At 35.4% G+C, this 22451-nt stretch overlaps 1 protein-coding gene across 8 annotated transcripts in view; it reads right to left on the bottom strand.

The window, feature by feature from the left end:
• The window catches only part of btbd17a (BTB (POZ) domain containing 17a), a 58609-nt gene that overhangs the window by 10309 nt on the left and 25849 nt on the right, over positions 1-22451 (bottom strand). Inside the window, exon 1 of one of the 8 annotated variants that reach the window (XM_686626.7) lies at positions 393-698. The exons of the other annotated variants lie outside the window; for them this stretch is intronic. Within the exon in view, the coding sequence (XP_691718.3) occupies positions 393-483 (91 nt within the window). The 5' untranslated portion in view covers positions 484-698. Of the gene's footprint in view, positions 1-392; positions 699-22451 lie in introns of those variants that run through there. 8 annotated transcript variants of the gene reach the window in all.

Genomic DNA, 22451 nt, shown 5'->3' with positions numbered 1-22451 from the left:
AAACTCAAACTGGCTTGGAAAAAGTGGAGAGTCAATAAAACGGTGACTGAATTTTCCTCATACATTTTCTGTTGTTGTTTTGAACACAAAAGAAGATATGTTGAAGAATGTTGGAAACTATAGGCATTGGCATCCAATCTAGAAAAAAATAGAATGGAAGTCAATAGCTACTAATTTACAGCATTCTTCAAAATATCACCTTTTGTGTTCAAAAACTCAAGCTGGCTTGGAAAAAGTGGACAGTCAATAAAACTGTGACTGAATTTTTCTTTCTGGGTGAATTATCTCTTTAAAACCAGTCTCTTAACATGCACATTTTGAATTTATAGACTTCTTTAAAGATTTATTTTACCGCCTGGAGAAAAAAAAAAGTACAAAAAGAGTCATCTTACCTCCTCGAACAGGTCGCAAAAGAGACCCGGCGACCAACATCGAGAAGAACAGGTAAACGAAGACAAGCTCATTCCTCCTAACACGAGCCATCTTTTCTCCTCCAATGTGTATTTCTTTCTCTCTTTCCTGACTCTATTCTATATTTCTATTCTATTTTTATCTCTTCTCAACCTTCTACTCTTCCTTAATTTGATCGTCTTTCTTCAGTTTCCACCTCCTCCTCCTCTTCAGTGGATAATGGATGGTCTGTTGGCTCCCTGTATGTGGCATATAGACTATGGCGCATAACTAGTATGTAGGTTACTGGTTGTTTTGGGTTAGTTCCTCCCTCACAATATCCTATCGATCAGTGGAACCTATGGGGGGTGGGGAGTTCGTTTTGGTGGGCAGGAACGGCAGTTGCCATGACGACGGCTTTGATTTTGACTTTTCTCTTTTTCAATGTTGTATGACACAGATCCAGAGGAGGCCTCAGCTGTTCGGGCAGAGCGAGCGTGGAATTATAATCAGGAGTTGTAATTGTAACGGAGGATTGCAGGTGTGTTTATGCAAATGTGTCTACATGCATAATTGAATGTAGCCTCTTTCACTGATACTGTATCCTACAGTGAAAATGACTCTCTTTGCAAGTTATAAGTTGCAACAGTAACAGTGTTAGAGCATTCATTTTAGCAGTACTAACGTATTTCACTCATACTAAACATTCAGAATTAGAGAATAATTTATGTACGTTTGATTTATTTCAGTAATAATCTAATTGTTGCTCAAAGTTTAATGGAATTTTAGTTGTGGTTATAGCAAACAAGTTTATTAATCAACAAATTAACCAAGTTACTTCAGCAAACACACTCTATTTTGAAGAAAACAGTGATCAGAATTGTGGAACAGCAAAGATTGTGTCAAGAAAAAAGGTTACTTCCGTCATCTCTGAAGTTAATAACCATTAAAAATCTCTAGTCTTTCAATTGACTGCACTAGTCACCAGCATGGGCAAACTCTTTCCTGGAGGGCCAGTGTCCTGCAGAGTTGAGCTCCAACCCTAATCCAATCTGCCTGTACCCAGCAGGCACAAGATGTCAACGTGACATCAGATCGACGTTGTACCCCAACGTTGTGGGATGTTGCATTTTTTTTGGAATTGAAAATTGGGTTGATGTCAGAACCCATCAGGCTGCATCCATTAATGTCCAACGTTGCTCACTATCCAACACAACCTAAAAACAACAATATATCAACATCTAATGATGTTACAGCTTGACGTTGTATGGCTGTTACCAATATGACGTCTATCAGACGTTGGATCTTAGTTGACATACCTGACAAGCAAGGCCAAATTCCAATTCTACCCCTTGGTCATTCCCCTTACCCCACCCCTCGAGCCTAAATGTCAGTATTTGATGTCAGTATCTGATTTCAAATTTTGGTTTAAGATGGCTCAACGTTGGATTTTGGTCACTTTCTAACACAACCTAAAATCAACAAAATATCAACAACCTTTCATGTCAGTATTGGACATCAAAATAACATTATCCTTAGATGCTGGCTACCTAAATTTAACCTAATATTAACATTGTTTGGTGTTGGAGCAAAACTGCAGGACACCGGCCCTCCAGGACCAAGTTTACCCATCCCTGCAGCACATCACCAGTCTCTCTCATACTGGTATGCTGTGAGTTGATCAGATCTTCTTCAGTCTTTTCTACAGTTCACTGGGGGCAGGGGGCAGTTCAATACGGGAGACTCCCGGGACAAACGGGAGTGTGGCAGGTATGATATACAGTTGAAGTCAGAATTAATTGCCCCCCTGAATTATTAGCCCCCTATTTATTTTTTCCCCAATTTCTGTTTAACGGAGAGCAGATTTTTTTTAAAAACACATTTCTAATCATAATAACTTTATTAACTTTATTACTGATTTATTTTATTTTTGCCATGATGACAGAAAATAATATTGAACAAGATATTTTTCAAGACACTTCTATACAGCTTAAAGTTATATTTAAAGGCTTAACTAGGTTAATTAGGTTAACTGTGCAGGTTAGGGTAATTAGGCAAGTTATTGTATAACGATGGTTTGTTCAGACTATTGAAAAAAAATACTGCTTAAAGGGGCTAATAATTTTGTCCTTAAAATGGTGTTTAAAAAATTAATAACTGCTTTTATTCTAGCCGAAATAAAACAAACAAGACTTTCTCCAGAAGAAAAAATATCATCAGACATACTGTGAAAATTTCCTTGCTTTGATAAACATCATTTGGAAAATATTTAAAAAAGAGAAAAAAAAATCAAAGGGGGGCTAATAATTCTGACTTCAATTGTATATGGATTTTTTTTTAAATTAATATGACAATTTAACTGAAAGGCCTAAAAAGATCAAATAATAAATAGAACTTTTAAAAAACTACCCAAATGATAAATCACATGCTCTAACGATCAAATAGTAAATAAAATGCATTCTCAAATGAGAAATCAAACCTTCAAACTATAACTCAAATGGAGGAATCAGTTTCTGGTTTACACACACACACACACACACAGCTGAAAACTCATGATGGGCTGATTACTAACTATAAAGAAACCTTATTCTCAGTCCTGTTTACCATTATTCTTGTTTTACATCCTGTCCTGTGTTAAATTCTGTGTCTAATAAATGTTACATTTGTCTTTTTTTTATTGAACTATACTTGTTTGTTCTGATAATGTATTATTTATTAGTACCAATTTCCAAAAGAGTTTTTTCTTTACTCAACTTTAGATATTTTAGGTCAGTGCAACTGATGTTTTCAAAAGTTGAGTAAACAAAAAAACAAACAAACAAACAAAAAACAAAATGAAATAAGGATTTTTTTTTTGTTCGCTCAACTTCAAGCATTGCGGTGCAGTAGGTAGTGCTGTCGCCCCACAGCAAGAAGGTCGCTGGGTCGATCCTCGCCTCAGTTGGCATTTCTTTGTGGAGTTTGCATGTTCTCCCTACATTTGTGTGGGTTTCCTCCGGGTGCTCCGGTTTCCCACACAGTCCAAAGACGTGGTACAGGTGGATTGGGTATGCTAAATTGTCCGTAGTGTATGAGTGCGTGTGTAAATGTGTGTGTGGATGTTTCCCAGAGATGGGTTGCAGCTGGAAGGGCATCCGCTGCGTAAAAATGTGCTGGATAAGTTGGCGGTTCATTCCGCTGTGGCAACCCTGGATTAATATAAGGACTAAGCCGACAAAAAAATGAATGAATGTACATCAAGCATTCCAGTCCTGCAGACAAAAAATGTTGAGTTGGCACAACTTAAAAAGTTTTGTTACAGAAGAGTTCACCTCTCCAGAAGACTAATAATCTTATGTTAACCCAACTAAATGTTTTTTATATAAGTGACAAATAATTTTAGGTCAGTGCAGCTAATGTTTTCAAAAGGGAACAACAAAAAGCAAAAGCAAAAAAAAGGATCATGTTTGTTTGTTTGTTTGTTTGTATGTTTGTTTGTTTGTTTGTTTTTGTACTGGCTTACCTTTTTTACAGTGCAGCTTTCTTCAAAATATCTTTTTTTGTGTGTTTAACAGAATAAATAAAGTCAAACAGGTTTGAAACAAGTGAAGAATGAGTAAATGATGAATTAAATAAATTTGGGTGAAATTTGGGTGAACTATTCCTTTCAGTTTTTATTCTGTGCTTCATAAAATAACTCAAGACATCTACTTAAAACTGCTCTTTACTTCTTTTATGGGATAACTTCAAACAAGACTAAACAGTGAACTCACTTGTAGGCTTCTCTAATTTTGATCTCCACTTGTCCATATGTGTGTTTAATCTTAGGGATCAGTGGTTTGTTCAAGTATGCTCAGTAGTAATAGGCCTGTCTAAACATGACACTCAGAAGTATTTGAGACCCTTGTACATTGTATTTTTCTGTCAAGCGTCGAGCCAGACACGCAGCCAGACCGAACATGTGGATCCTGTTACATGCTGTCCGCACTCAGAATCAAAAGAAGGATTGGAAGTCTATTTCTCCCTCTGTATGTAAGGACATCCAGACGCTGCAGAGTTCTCTAGTTAGAGGTTATGTCACTTGTTTACTGCCAGTCAAAGGAGCTGTGAAAATGTGCTGAGAGAGCCTGAACCTTGGCTGTGTGACAAGGCAACAGATATGAGTGTGTGAGTGTAGGGATGTGCATGCGTGTGCCGTGCATGTGTAAGATGAACATCCAAGTAAAATTTGGGTAAATCATTTACTCGGGAGAAACCCTAGAGCTACTATCAGGCTGATTGTGACCCTGATTGCGATGAATGGATTCCTCTTAGGGCTAGATCATAGAGCATTCGCTTGGGTGAATAATAACAAATTGATTTGATTTTAATTGGGACAACGAAATGCAAAGTTTAACAGACCTGATAAAGAGGACACAAATAATTCAGCGTTAATTAATATAGTTTTGTACATCTTATGTGCACCAAGGCTGCATTTATTTGATCAAAAATACTGTATAAAATTGTAGTTGATTTGTAAAATGTAGTGTTTGTTTATAAAAATGTAGTTTTTTGTAACAGGATTTTCAGAATCCTCACTCCAATCATCAGATCCTTCATAGATCATATTAACATGTTGAATTGAAACCCAAATATCCCTAATACATGCTGTAAATGTAAACAAGAGAAGGGAACTTTATTTCACTGTATGTGGGAGTTTTCTAAAGTCAGTTGTTTTGGGGTTAAAGTACAAATCATTGGTAAAGTAAATCCTCTTGATCCCAGCTTGTGTATATTGCATAATTGTCCATTGAACTTTAATGTGACCAAACATGAAAGATTGCTGTTAATTTTAGGTTTGCTGGAAGCTAAACATGTACAGTGCATCTGGAAAGTAATAATAGCGCTTCACTTTTTCCACATTTTTTTATGTTACAGCCTCATTCCAAAATGGATTAAATTCATTTATTTCATCAAAATTCTACACACAAAACCCCATAATAACAATGTGAAAAAAAGATTTTTTGAAATGGTTGCAAATTTGTTAAAAAATAAAAAACCTGATAAATCACATGTACATAAGTATTCACAGCCTTTGCTCAATACTTTGTTGATGCACCTTTGGCAGCAATTACAGCCTCAGTTATTTTTGAATATGATGCCACAAGCTTGGCACATCTGTCTTCGGGAATTTTTGCCCATTCCTCTTTGCAGTACCTCTCAAGCTCTATCAGGTTGGATGGGAAGCAATGATGTACAGCCATTTTCAGATCTCTCCAGAGATGTTCATTAGGATTTAGGTCTGGGCTCTGGCTGGGCCACTCAAGGACATTCACTGTGTTCTTGTGAAGCCACTCCATTGATATTTTGTTGGTGTGCTTTGGGTCATTGTCCTGCTGCAAGATGAACCATGGCCCCAGTCTGAGGTCTAGCACTCTGAAGCAGGTTTTCATTCAGGATGTCTCTGTACATTGCTGCATTGATTTTTCCCTCAGTCCTGACTAGCCTTCCAGTTCCTGCTGCTAAAAAACATCCCCACAACATGATGCTGCCACCACCAAGCTTTACTGTAGGGATGGTATTAGCCTGGTGATGAGTGGTGCCTGGTTTTCTCCAAACGTAACGCCTGGCATTCACTCCAAAGAGTTCAATTTTCATCAGACCAGAGAATTTTGTTTCTTATGGTCTGAGAGTGCAGACTGAGAGTCTTCAGATGCCTTTTGGCAAATTCCAGGCAGGAAGTGGCTTCCGTCTGGCCACTCTACCATACAGGCCTGATTGGTGGATTGCTGCACAGATGGTTGTCCTTTTGTAAGGTTATCCTCTCTCTACAGAAGAACGCTGGAGCTCAGACAAAGTGACCATCTGGTTATTGATCACCTCCCTGACTAAGGCCCTTCTCGTTCCTGGTGGTTCCAAATATCTTCCACTTACAGATGATGAAGGGTGCTGTGCTCATTGGAACTTTCAGAGCAGCAGAAATTTTTCTGTAACCTTCCTAAGCCTTGTGCCTCGAGACAATCCTGTCCCAGAGGTCTACAGACAATTCCTTTGTCCTCATGCTTGGTTTGTGCTTTGACATTCCCTGTCAACCCTGGGACCTTATATAGACAGGTGTAGCCTTTTCAAATCATGTCTAATCAACTGAATTTACCACAGGTGAACTCCAATTAATCTCCTGAAACACCTCAAGAATGATCAATGGAAACAGAATGTACCTGAGCTCAATTTAGAGCTTTACGGCAAAGGCTGTGAATACTTCTGTACATGTGATTTTTCAGCTTTTTTAAAATCTTAAAATCTTTTTTCACATTGTCATTATGGGGTATTGTGTGTAGAATTTTGATGAAATCAGTTAATTTAATCCATTTTGGATTAAATTCAGCGGAAAAGGGCTTCTTGCCTTGCCTTAGAAAAGATAACCTATTTATTGAAAAACAAACTTCATATAATTTGGTCTATTTGAAAAATACCCTATGACTTTTTGCATAATCTAGATCAGAGATGCCCAAAATAGTGTCAGCGAGCCAAAGTTAGCCAATTGAAACCTTTGATTTGGCCCACCATCTCATCTGAGAGGAGAGTGAGAATGATGGAAAGGGTTGAGGCTGATTTATACTTCTGCATCAAATGCACGCATATGCAACGGCGTTGACGCATAGCCCTATGCCGTGGCCGTCGGCGTCGCTGACGTGCACCTCTCAAAAAATGTAACTACACGTCGCAACGACGCATATCGCAAGCTCTGTGATTGGTTGGCTTGGTAGTGCTGACGAGTCTGAGCCGGACCGAGAGCTGCGCAAATGGCGCGAGCCCGATGGAGGGATTGTTTACAAGTGTGGAGTCCCATGAAGGAGCTCCGGATGAAAAGTTTTGTTTTCTGTTTACCTCATAGTTAAAGTTGTCATTTTTTTTAAATGTAAATGCTGTCACTCGACAGATAGAGGACTATGCAGAAGACAACGGCAAGCAAATCAAGGCAAAAACTAGTGTAATTCTATTATAAATGAGAAATGTTCTGTTTTTACTGTTATAAGTTCTTTATAAATGTACAATATACTGTATTAGTTAATACAAAGTCATGTTTCTAATCATTTTAAAATGTTATTAAATAAATTAGGAAATTACCCGTGGCAACTATATTTACCTTCAGTCCACTAGCCTCAATCAAGTTTGTTTTTTGGTCCTTCATAAAAAAAAAGGTTTGGGTGCCCCTGTTCTAGATAATAACTCTTTTCTTGATCTAATGGACATTGAATAAGTATATAGATTACACAAATATGTTATTGCCGCATTATTTAACAGTGGTATTAAAATGTTTTTCTTTTTTCTTTTAAAATGTAATAAGTTATTGTGAATCTATATTATTCTTTCTGTATATATATATATATATATATATATATATATATATATATATATATATATATATATATATATATATATATATATATATATAGGTTTAACTGAAAAATTAAACCTTTGTCAATTTGTATGACAATGTTTACAAAAAAATTGTAGTAAAAAAAACATGCTGATTTGGAGCTCAAAATGCATTTATTCTTATTATCATTACTCTTGAAATCAGCTTTTCTGCTTAATAAATTTGCGGAAATTATCTTATCATGTCATAGTATCTTTAGCAATTTATATACATATATTCATAAATTTTCCTTTATTTTCCTTTTATTTGCCTTTTCCTTTGCTTTGTCCCTTTATTCATCAGGAGTCGCCACAGCAGAATGAACCGCCAACTATTCCAGCACAGCGGATGCCCTTCCAGCTGCAACCCCGTACTGGTAAACATCCATACACACTGATTCACTCACATACACCACAGCCAATTCACCAACCGTGTGTCTTTGGACTGTGGGGGAAGATGGAGCACCCAGAGAAAACCCACACAAACACAAGGAGAACATGCAAACTCCACACAGACTCGAACCAGCAACCTTCTTGCTGTGCGGAAACAGTGCTAAACACTGAGCCACCATGCTTCCCGTTTATATTTAATAACAGCTACACTACTATGCACTGAATCCTAGATTTATTAAGGAATATGACAAAATAAATATTCACTTTTTTGTTAATATTTCCTGTCCATGAATTTTTTTCTTTTTTGTAAACCATAGCCACACAATGTAGGATAATGCCAATGACCGGCTGATTATACGCATTGTTTGTATTGTTCCACTGGTGACTTGTCCTAGGAACAGTCAATATTATTGTAGACTGTTATAACTGTAACTATGAGTAATATAGTGACTCATAGACGGTGTAATAAAGCAGTAAGCCTTCATATTCAGGTGAAAGAACAGCATTCAGTGACAAAAATATTTATATGCAGGTTATATAAACCCCAAATTATTATTATTAAAAATGGCTATAAATTAATCATGAAATTTTGAAGTAGTACTTTATTGTAACGTGTACTTAATATACAGCACTGAAAATTATTTTTGGACTGCACTCTGTAGTAGCACAGGGTTTGGTTTGTTTTATTTATAATATTAATCAAGTTGCACTGGGTAGAGAGAAAGCCAGTATGTTTAGCCTGCAGGTTTATTGATTGTGATTGATGAGAATGTCAAACAGTGGTACAGTGACCCAAGCCTGATTCGATCTCATGACACGACTCCACATTTGACCCACTTGGCACCTCAGTGCATCTACTGCTGTTAGCTGTAAATTGTGATGTATGGATCATCAATGAATAAACGGTTTAGTTTTTGCTTACCTTAAAATTAAATTAGTTACTTCAGTTAAATGATAAATTATCCTCAACGTATTTGAAAAGAACAAGCATGCATTTTACTAATCTTGATTAGGCATTGTCACTAGAGGGCAGTATTTCCACAAGTCAAATTATATAAAGGTTTACAGTTAAGATCTGCAGCTTGATGCATAGCTCTGATGCAATGGAAAAATATGGCTGAGTATATTTGTTTCTTTATTTTATTTTTTTGTCTTAATTATATTGTAATTGTTTGTCTATATGTTGTATTGTGTGTTTCATAAATATATTGTTTGCATTGTGATTTACTTTGCATTTGAATAGCTATGTTTTATTTAACGTTATGCTGTCATGCATGTGTCCAAAAAGTCAATCAACCAATTTATTAAAGAGATTGTGTTTTGCCTTTTTAAAGGGGACCTATTATGCCCCTTGTAAAATAAGTTTCGGATGTCCCTACAGTCTGTATGTGAAATTTCAGCTCAAAATACCACACAATTTTTTTGATAACTGTGAAATGGCTGGTTTTAGGCTTTGATCCAAATCATACCATTTTGGTGACTGTCACTTTATAGTCAAATTAGATTTTCTCCCAGCTCTCTTTTTAAAAAAGGAAGGAAAGAGGAAGAGGAAGGCTTATAGCTTTAAAAGAAGCTATAGGTCTATGTCACATTTAAAACTTTAATGGCAGACAGCTGCTTCTCACTTAGGGCTGTCTATGCTAATAAGAGAGAGATCATCACTAATCTGCAGGGCTTTGCCCCATCTGATGGCATGTACAAAGGGAGAATGCCAATTAAAGTGTTTCTACAGACTGCTTTTATTCAGTGTTTATAAAAGTTGAATTAATTGTTATCATTAGAGGCTGGATACATTCACACACTGTTGCCACACAAATGTGTTTAAACACCTTATATTTTTGGCATAATAGTTTTTCTTTATAAAGGGTAACATAACTTACAGGTTTACCCAGAATTTGTCTGTGAAGTTTCAGCTCAAAGTACCTCATGGATAATTTATTATAATATGCTGTAAATGCCTTATTTTGTGTGAATGCAAATAAACAACAACACTTTTTTTTGTCTATTTAATGCAAATGAGATGCTGCTCCACACCCTCTTTCCAAAAGAAAGTACTTTTACAGCTTGTGCCTCAGTTACTCAGACAACAACAAACAAAACATCTGCATGTGCATAAAAAGCAGTTTACACCAATATGTGAAGACCGTAAACAATTATATGATCTAAAAATCCTGACAACATATGTTTTATGTTACTTTGACCTTTTCTCATTCATAACTTATTCTGTTCATTAGATTTCAACTTTATTTTTTTTAATTATATAATCTTAACTTGATGTTGTAAGTCAGTTTAATTTATATAATGATTTTTTTTAAGTTAATTTGATTTAACTTAAACATTTAGGGTGAATTTTACAGTGATGCGCCTTTACAGATGCTAGTGTGCTATGCTATCGAGCTATTGCACATTTCCAAAGTATCACACAATAAAAGAGTCATGTAAAAGCCAAATAAATAAAAAAAACATTTTTTAATTAACTTAAACTGCAAAAAAATGTTTGCTTGAGGTGGTTTGGACTTGTGCGAAAAAGATTAAAGAGATAAAATGCATTTGCCAAATTATCTTTAAACACGGAGGCATGGTGGCTCAGTGGTTAGCACTGTTTCATCACAGCAAGTTGGTCGCTAGTTCGAGTCCTGGCTACATGGGTCAGTAAGCGTTTCTGTGTGTAGTTTGTAAGTTCTCCCCGTGTTCGTGTGGGTTTCCTCCTGGTGCTCACGATCCCCCAAAGTGAATTGGGTAAACAAAATTGGACATAGTGTGAGTGCAAGAGCTTATGGGTGTATCCCAGTACAACATTGCAACTGGAAGGGCATCCGCTGCGTAAAACATATGCTGGAATAGTTGTTGGTTCATTCCACTGTGGTGACCCCTGATAAATAACGGACTAAGCCAAAGGAAAATTAATGGTTTCTAGGTTACCAGTGCTACAGTCAGCCACTCAAACGATGGAAATTCACCTAATTTGCATTCCAGATTTTTTTTATTTGTTTTGCAAACTTTGAACAGATTTGCTTCACATTAGAACATCACAAACCCGGCTAAAACTACTCAACCAGACCACACCTGTATGAATAAAACGCACACACACACACACACACACACACACACACACACACACACACATATATATATATATATATATATATATATATATATATATATATATATATATATATGATGTGTTTTTCTCTAAAGAAAAGCTAGGAGTACAACTGAGTGCTGAGGCAGAATATATTTCTTTCGAGAGGACTTGATTTTCCCAATACAAAGATACACAAACGAGTAATGTCACTAGAGGGCAGTATTGTTGCAAAGTGAAATACTTGCATAATTACATCGACATTTGCATTGCAAAACAAATTTACCGTTGTTATAGAGACACAGAAAGCATTAATAATCCACAATTCTTCCTCCGCATTTACCCCACTCTATCTCCATCCATTCATTAGTAATTTGCTTCAGTTCTCGCCTCTTATTCATGTGTTTCTCGTTTTATCTTGCTTCTCTCCCTTCATCTCTTCAACATGCCTCAGAAATTACAGGTAATTAAATTGCATTAATAACGTTAGCCTCCGTGAACCCCGCTCGCCGCAATCCCATTACGTGCTGTTATGAATCAATGTGTTTAGATGGAACAAAAGGACCCTTCACATTAAGCACTTCAACTATGAGTTTGTGTTGGCAGTTTTTCTTCGCTCTACAAAAGAGTAGATAAAAGCAAAGTGAGCGCACACAGTGGACATAACTGCTTTCTACATCACAGCAGTGTGTAATGGCTCTTGTTTAAAGTGGAATACGTGCGTTTGTCCCTCATGGATTACAAATATTCAATGACAAGATTTATAGGCCTGTGTAGAATATGGCCAACACTCCAACACATCGTTCTGTGGAAATAAAGGTTGCTGTATGCCAGATGAACAGAAATTGAGTGCTTCATATAGCAGTACAAGCATCTTGTACTCTGTTGTACTCTTTACTCTTACTGTTTTTCTCTCCCCATTACATATCAGATTGGAAATATATTTAGTTTTAATAGGAAATAATTTTTTTTTTAAAAAGATAATGCAAATGTGATAGAAAATTTATTAATGTTTAGCATTAGCCTATTTCATATGTGTGACAGCATCTAAATAGTGATTATATTCTATAAACAGCTATTTGCACCTGGTGTTAAATGTTAGCAACATTAGGTTTATAATCAAGTTGATCTATGCTGTTTGCCTACTCTTCATCACGAGGAGAGTAGAGAAAATACAGGGAGAGGAGGAGAGAGACAGTAAATCATTTATAAGTGTGTGTATTATAAAAGATTCAGAATCATAGAACTAGTTTGGAGATGCATTGTGTGTTATATGCCATGCCAATAATACGCTTTATATGTTTATAAAAGTTATACATTAAAAATACCCTTTAAAAAAATTTTTTTCAACATATTTCTGAACATAATAGTTTTAAGAACTCATTTCTAATAACTGATTAATTTTATCTTTGCCATGATGACAGTAAATAATATTTGACTAGATATTTTTCAAGACACTTCTCTACAGCTTTAAGTGACATTTAAAGGCTTAACTAGGTTAATTAGGTTAACTAGGCTGGTTAGGGTAGTTAGGCAAGTAATTCTCTGATGATGGTTTGTTCTGTAGACAATCGAAAAAATATATAGCTTAAAGGGGCTAATAATTTTGTCCCTAAATAGCCGAAATAAAACAAATAAGGCTTTCTCTAAAAGAAAAAAATATTATCTGACATACTTTGAAAATTTTCTTGCTCTGTTCATTTGGGAAATATTTAAAAAAATAAATAAATAAATCAAAAGGGGACTAATAATTCTGACTTCAACTATATATATATATATATATATATATATATATATATATATATATATATATATATATATATATATATATATATATATACAGTTGAAGTCAGAATTATTAGCCCCCCCTGAATTATAAGCGCCCTTGTTTTTTTTTCTCTCCCAATTTCTGTTCTGTTCTGAGCCTTACTAGACAATGTGCCTAGGGGTCCCTGAGTTCTTAATCCGGGACTGGATCTCACAATGTTTGTGAGAAGTACTGAGTTGTGTATTTGTTGTGGAGTTAATTCAAGCCTTTCTGCAACGATGAGTCACATGTCGTTACAAAGTGTACACACACACAAACACACACACACACACACACACACACACACACACACACACACACACACACACACACAACATTTGATTCATTTTATTTGGAATGACTAATACTATTAGAACAACACAGCATCCAAATAATCGTAAGGAGCCCATAATGTTTCACAGTACAAGCAGCATGCAACCATTGATGATCTTTTGCGTGGCACTATTAGACACTTAATCCATTCTGCATGCAGTATTAAGTAAATGGATTAAGGAAAGAGATGGCATCGTCTTCTCCACACATGAAGACTGCCTATTATTGCAGATACAGAACAATACTTTGCAATTTGTTTAGAGTCTTTTTTACTGAGTCCGGCAATTTGTAGTCCCCTCACACACAGTTTATGAACGTGCCATAGGCTACTGTAAATTAAAACCACCAACTTTTTGTTGTAGCCACACACTTTCAGAGCATTCACTAATGGTTGATATTTCAGCATTTTTTCTGAATAGCACAGATCCATGTATGAGTCAAAACAGCAGCCTACTTCAATAATCAGAATGTTTTTCAATACTTCATCCACAACAACAATATCAGGAGTGTTTGGAAAATCTCTAATGACAGTACTCAGACCATGTGCACACACACACACGCACACACACACACACACACGCACACACACACACACACACACACACACACACACACACACACACACACACACACACACACACACACACACACACACACACACACACAACCACACACACACACACACACACACACACACACATACACACATACACACATACACATACACACACACACACAGCAGTTTTTCATAGCAAATGTGACAGGATACACATTGATATCCACTGCTGTACAGATTTCCGTTATGTTAATGTACAAAATAAATCTAATTTAACATCCACAAACCGGGATTGAAGCGTTTTCTTTTAGAATTGTATTGACATGCGGCTGAGGTGATCAATTACAGCGATTTTACTGTATTTATTACAAACATGCACTGTTTTATAAACATTTTAAATTTGTAAAACTCATTCTTGATCGCATTTGATGATGATTGATGATCACAGGGAGCTGAACAGATCTTTTAATCCCGGTTGCTTTGCGCACGTCCTGTCTTTTTATATGATTATACCAGTTACCAGTAGTTGGTGGGCAGGGAAATCGCACTTCTACGTCATGTTGTGGAGGGCCTTAACATGGGAATGATTTGGATTCTATTTTAACGTCAGGAAATAAAAAAAAAAAAAGACTTGTTGTGTTTCTATTATTCTGAAATGACTCTGGACACACTATACCTAAATATAGTTCTGTCCAAACAGCTTACAAAAGGTGATTTTTTATCATAGGTGCCCTTTAAAAAATAAATATTAATATGTTTAATATTTATTATATATATTTATTTGTTTAGTAATCTTGAAAATGACTTTCAATTCAACATTTTCGTTTTTTTTTAATTTAGTGGTTTAATTTTAATTAGATATTTTATATTGTGCAAAATTTAATTTTACATGAATTGAAAACTATTAAAAACTCAAACAGTTAAATTTTTTTCGTATCTTTATTGCAAATCAAAGACAAGTGATTTTTTCCTCTATGTTTTTCTGTGACCTGTAAATACAAAGATTTTATTGCAGAGGTTAATGTCCAGAGAGGTCAAATTATATAGGTTGTATTGATAAATCTAGATATTTATAGCAAAGTCTGCTCCCTATTATCCCGCCTGTACAACATTAATAGATTTGCAGTCACACAAGCCTGCAGCAGAGACAGCATGAGCGACGACAGATAGTTTACACAGCTCATTTTCTGCCTGGCCGGTGATCTGTTTCAAGGCCAGTTCAGAAAGAGAGCATCCGTGCATCACTCGCTCTCCTCCTGTGTCCAGATGGTGGAGTGCATGGACTTTGTGTTCCATCCATCTGAAGACGTGATGTTGCTGGATATTGAGAGAAGAAGCCAATTCATCAAGAAAACATTTTCATATCTAATAGCAAATTATTGGTTTGGCTGAAAACTGTACATCTCGGACTGTAGCGCATGTGGTAGCTCTTTAATACAAAGAGTAAATGTTTAATAGTTATAATTTTATAGTTATAGTAATTTTAAAAAGAGTAAAAAATCAAGAGACGTAAAAAATGGAAAAATTTAGTTGAAATTTTGCAGTTTGAAATTAATTATTTGCAATTTTTTACTTGAATTTAATTGTATAATCTTTCCATTTCTAAATATGTTTGGTGACTAAAATATTATTTAAATAAATATATCTGTTTAATAAATAAATATATGTAAAAAAAATATGTATTATGTTTTAGAATAAATATAAAAAATTTTAACAAATTATAAATATTTTTGTGACTATATTCTGAAAGAGTATTTATTAACTGAAAGTATATTAACATATATTAATTTAAACATTATTAACATTTCAATAATATATATTATAAATATAATATTATTAAAATAATACGACTAATTAAAATAATTAAAATAAAAAGTACAATGAGCAATAATATAATATAATATAATATAATATAATATAATATAATATAATATAATATAATATAATATAATATAATATAATATAATATAATATATAAGCAATATCACAAGAGTAGCATTGTGATGTGGCTTGATATCGGCACTGGTGGGAGGTGTGCGTTGCCTTAGTGTCTCAACAGTGTACAGCCACACTGCACTACGAGTGTGATATTGATACTTTCGTCTGCCTTTTATTCACATCTGCAGCTGATGTCACAACAGCAAAAGCGTTTACTCATTTACCAACGTCAGTTTAGAGCTAGTATTTGAATGATTCTCTAGTGGTAATGTGTAAAGTGATGACAAAATAGGTGATTTTGCTCACATTTTAAGATTATAAGGCTGAACCGCATGAAATGCCATCGATCTACAGAGATTTCCCAGTATTTCTCTGTTGTAATCGGCAGATAACAATATTACTATGGTATAAATAAAGCACTACAATATATACAAAAGAGAGAGATCGACTTAGAAGGTCATTTACCTGTTTAATAATGATTTGATTAGCTTTAGTTTGAAATTAAGCAGTTTTTTCTTAGGGATTTTAGGTGGTCTTTGTCGCCATCTTGTAGATGAACAATCATCAACCGTCTTTGCTCAAAGGCAGGCTAATGGCCGATAATGCGCTGTCCCTCAGAAATTATAAGTATTTAACATAGACACTATCCTCACAAATAAACTGCATAGTTGCAGTCTACAACAACTACATTCTCGATTAAAAAAGCCTCAAAAGTACATTGTGTTGTCCAACAGCAGCAATATTTGTCAAACTGTAGAGTGTCCTCTGCTTGTTGCTGCATGTGGGCAGAGTAATACACAAGGGTGAGGGGTTAAGAGGCTGGACGAGTGCTGTTACTGGCAGAATATTTCACGGCTATTAGCCAATGAAATTGAAAAATCAGACAGAACTGTTGTATAAAATATAATAAAATACTATCTAATAAAACATAACAAAGTAATATAATATAATATAATATAATATAATATAATATAATATAATATAATATAATATAATATAATATAATATAATATAATATAATATAATATATAAGAATTTATTACTATACTTAGGAATTACATTGAAAGAATTGTGTATATATAATTACAAACCAAAAAACTGGACTTTTTTGCCTTTTGGCAGTAAGCATCCGCTCAGTACTCCATAGCAACTGGTTAGCAACTGCATAAAAAAGTGCTAAAAACCACTTAGAAGACCTTAGCAACTACAATGCCCTGGCAACCACCTTGAAGACCTGAGCATTCGAGTGGTTAATTCTGCACAAGAGAGCACATCACCTTTTTGTTTTTTAGTAAATCCATTTATTGATCTGAATGAGTCAAACTTAAATGTCCCCTGAAGTGAAATGAGCAGCTTTGTTTGATGTCTGATTTAATTAAACCGAAACATGAAGACATGGCAGGGCATATCCATTAGCCCCTCCTTTTTTAAAAATAGTCATTAGGATTTTGCTTACACTCACCGGCCACTTTATTAGGTACACCTGTCCAACTGCTTGTTAATGCAAATTTTTAACCGGCCAATCACATGGCAGCCACTCAAAGCATTTAGGCATGTAGACACGGTCAAGACCATCTGCTGCAGTTCAAACCCAACATCAGAATGGGGAAGAAAGGGGAATTAAGTGACTTTGAACTTGGCATGGTTGTTTATGTCAGACAGGCTGTTCTGAGTATTTCAGAAACTGCTGATCTACTGGGATTTTCACGCACAACCATTAGGGTTTACAGAGAATGGTTCGAAAAAGAGAAAATATCCAGTAAATGGCAGTTCTGTGGGCACAAATGATTTGTTAATGCCAGAGGTCAGAGAATGGTCAGACAGAAAAGCAACAGTTACTCAAATAACCACTCGTTACAACCGAGGTATGCAGAAGAGCATCTCTGAACGCACAACTCGTCCAACCTTGAAGCAGATAGGCAACAGCAGCAAAAGACCACACCGGGTGCTGAGGCTACAATTTACACAGGCTCACCACAACTGGACAATAGAAGATTGCAAAAAAGTTTCCTGATTTGATGAGTCCCGATTTCTGATGCGACATTCGGATGATAAGGTCAGAATTTGGCGTCAATAACATGAAAGCATGGATCCATCTGCCTTGTATCAACGGTCCAGTCTGGTGCTGGTGGTGTAATGGTATGAGGAATATTTTCTTGGCACACTTTGAGCCCATTAGTACCAATTGAAAATTGTGTCAAAACCACAGACTCCCTAAGTATGGTTGCTGACAATGTCCATCCCTTTATGACCCCAGTGTACGCATCTTCTGATGGCTACTTCCAGCAGGATAACGTGCATATCATAAAGCGTGAATCATCTCAGACTGGTTTCTTGAACATGACAATGAGTTCAATGTACTCAAATGGCCTCCAAATTCACCAGATTTCAATCCAATAGAGCAACTTTGGGATGTGGTGGAACGGGAGATTCGCATCATGGATGTGCAACCTGTTTGCTATATGGATTGCAAAAACTTTGAAGCTCAATATCTCAAAATCATATTGATAGAACCTTATAATTCTAAGGTGACGATACACACACACACACACACACACACACACACACACACACACACACACACACACACACACACACACACACACACACACACACACACACACATATATATATATATATATATATATATATATACACACATACATACACAGTTGAAGTCAGAATTATATATATTATCAGCCCCCCTTTGAATAAAAAGCAGTTTTTATTTTTAAAAAGCATTTTAAGGTCAAAATTATTAGCCCCTTTGAGCTATATTTGTTTTCGATAGTCTACAGAACAAACCATCATTATACAATAACTTGCCTAATTATCCTAACAAGCCTAAATAACCTAATTAACCTAGTTAAGCCTTTAAATGTCACTTTAAGCTGTATAGAAGTGTCTTGAAAAATATCTAGTCAAATATTATTTACTGGCATCATGACAAAGATAAAATAAATCAGTTATTAGAAATGAGTTATTACAACTATTAGGTTTACAAATGTGTTGAAAAAAAAAATCTGCTCTCCGTTAAACAGAAATTGGGGGAAAAAACAAACAGGGGGGCTAATAATTCTCACTTTAACTGTTTATATATATAAGTCTTAAGACTTATTGTGTTCTGACAGTGTGGAAAGATAGCTGGCTGATAATTGCTCCTTGGATGCTTAAGTTTACTTCATTAAATTGTACATAAATTCTAATCTAATCATAATAAACTATATATAGTTGGAAAGAGTTAAAACTTCTGAATACATGTTTTACTACCTTTATTTACATTCATTCATTCATTCATTTTTCTTTGGTTTAGTCCCTTATATATCAGGGGTCGCCACAGTGGAATGAACCCCCAACTATTCAAGCATATGTTTTACGAAGCGGATGCCCTTCCAGGCACAACCAATTACTGAAAAACACTCATATACTCTCGCATTCACACGCACTCGTACACTACAGCCAGTGGTGTAAAGTACCAAATTACTAACACTCAAACTACTGTAATTGATTAGTTTTTCTCAAAAATTTTAATTTATTAAGTAATTTTAAAAATGTGTACCTTTACTTTCCCTTGAGTACATTTTGAGAGCAGTATCTGTATTTTTACTTCTCTACTTTCCTTCAGCCTGCAGTCACTAGTTTATTTTGTCTTGTCTATAGGGATTAGAAAAATCAATCCCGTCATTCCTGTCCAGTCAAATCACACATAGAAGGTAAATCTCATCATAATGAACTACCTCAAGACACGGGCGCTTTACAATTGCAGCAGACTGTTTGGACACATTAAAAGCATCCAAGAAGACGTCCAAAATCTTAACACGCATTGACCATCTCAAACAGAGAATGTTTAGATACATGTCACTTATGAGAAGATGATGAATGTTTACTGTATGATGACTGAAATGTGGACCATGATGTCTGATTGACAGTGTACCCCCACGTCATGGAAACATTGTATTTTGTTTGGAAATGGAAAATTGGGTTCAGGCCGACCTCAATGTCTAACGTCCAACCTAAAATCAAGCAAATATTAATATCTAATCATGTTACAGCTTGACGTTGTGTGGATATTACCACTATGGCTTCTATCAGATGTTGTATTTGGTCACCATACCTAAAAAACAAATGTCAGTATTTGACGTCAAAACTGAATGACGTTGGTTTAAGATGTTGGCTCAACGTTGGATTTTGGTCACTTTCCAACACAACCTAAAAATCAACCAAATATTAACGTCATTTAACGTCATTTTTGGACATCAAAATAACACTGTCCTCAAATGCTGGCTGGACATTGGTCACCTAATATCATGACCTAAATGTAACCTAATATTAATTATGTCTTATGATGTTGTGTGTCTGCTGGGAAATAACTATGCACTACAGAATGTTTTCAAAAATGACATGTAAATCCATCAGCTTTTCACATCGTAATACTTACTACTCACTACTCTAGTACTTTTGAAAGGTCTTTTTACATACTTTGAGTAATATTTACAATAGATCCTTTTACTCTACTTGCACTACATTTTTTTAGGCAAGTAATGGTGCTTTTGATTAAGTATGATTTTTCAGTACTCTTTCCACTGCTGACTACAGCCAATTTAGTTTATTCAATTCACCTATAGTATGTCTTTAGACTGTGGGGGGAAGCTGGAGCACTCAGTGGAAACCCATGCCAACAAGGGGGAACATGCAAACTTCACACAGAAATTCTATTACAATCTAAACATTAAGCAATTACTATACAATACTAATATACTAATATCTAATATATAATTTGAATGTTTAAAAGGTCTAAATACCATATCTGGTGACTGATGTTTGATAGATATTACAGAGCTATTGAGTTATTTGTTAGTTTGCTGCAGGGATACTCATCAGATTTGTAATCTGATTACTTTGCTACAGCAATCCACATTTTATTTATGTTTTTAGAGACTACATTCAGATCATTTACCACCAAACTGTTCATACTACTTTAGGATTTGATCTCTACTTTACAAATATCATCAAAAATATGAAACAAAATAGGATTTACATCCCTCAAAGCATACACAGAAATAGGAGGCGCAATTATATGGTCGTCAATAGAAAAGGGATTTGGTGGAGAAAGGGTTGGTACTGCGCCCAAAACAAAATATTACTAAAAGCATTTTTTTTTTTTGAGATATCAACTTCAAATGTGGAACAATGATGTTTGAGGTTTATGATGTATCACCTCCATATACTGAACTATTATTCAGCTATGCCTATATATATTCAGATATATATTTGTAAGCTGTTTGGACAGAACTGTGTGTAGGTATAGTGTGTCCACTGTCATATTAGAGTGATATAACCCCAACAAGTCTCTTTTTAAAATTTACTGATGTTAAAACAGGGTCCAAACCCCAATTATTTTGAGGCCCACCGAAGTGTGACATTGTCATGTTTCTTAAAAAAACTATTACAAAAAGGATCCTAGACGCAAGGTCTTTAATGACCGGTGAAAGACTGACAGTGCAAAAATAGATCAAAAACAGAAAAATATACGTGGAACAGTGAAGTTCAGATCAGAGTAGCTCTTTAGAAACAGCTGGCAGACCCAAAAACACAGAGCGTCCTGACAAAACACAGAGTACAATGAACTATAAAGAACTGACAAAAATACGAAAAACAGTGCACAGATATAGGCATGATAATTACTCAAGGCTGATCAGCAAAACAAACGCTACACCAGAACGCTACACCAACGCACATAAATGAAACAAAACAAAACCACATGACAATAACAGAAACACACTGGGAAGTGCGAGACTCATCATTTCAGAAAGGCTTGAATAAACTCAATCACAAATACTTGAAATAAACTTGGTATTTTAGACTAACGAGCTGTAATTCAGCTTCATCCGAGTCTGTATCTGTCACTGACTGCTGTTTATCTGACGTTATGAATGAGAAGCAAACACACCTCGGAGCGGTGGGCGGTGAGAAGCAGCTCATGTGGATTTAAAGCCACAGGCTGTATTCAGACAGCAAAAGGGGCAGATTCTGAAGGCTATAATAAATAATCTGAGACACATTCTGGTTACATCAAAGGCTTATCTTACATCTTGTAAAAGAAGTAAAATAGGTGCCCTTTAAAGTCAGAATGAAATCAAAATGTATTCTTTCTTAATTTTATCTGTATACAGAAGTTGAAAAACTAATTTGTCTTTAATCAAACATCATGACCTTTTCTCTGCCAATTGAAATGACTTTTTTTCACTACCGTTCACATGGAATGCCTTTAAAGCAGGGCTATCAGTGCTTTAGGGCGGGGTTAAGGAGGTCTACTCTGCCTTCATCCATCCATCCATCCATCCATCCATCCATCCATCCATCCATCCATCGGTGATCTTTCATTTTTAAGTAACACTCATCTTCCAATCAGTTCCCAAAGGTCGAAATTATGCATCCCCTTAATTTTTTTCAAATTTCAGTGCCGTTTCAAGTGGATGTACATCATGATAGAGGAAAAAAGGAAAATCTTAACTTCTGATTCATGGCGACTTTAAGACTAGCATGTTGACACTAACACCCAAAGAACATTATTT

This window comes from Danio rerio, chromosome 12 (assembly GCF_049306965.1).
Source record: "Danio rerio strain Tuebingen ecotype United States chromosome 12, GRCz12tu, whole genome shotgun sequence".
Taxonomy (NCBI): domain Eukaryota; kingdom Metazoa; phylum Chordata; class Actinopteri; order Cypriniformes; family Danionidae; genus Danio; species Danio rerio.
The sequence above is the reverse complement of the archived record's forward strand: the minus strand, read 5'-3'. Positions and strand labels throughout refer to the sequence as shown.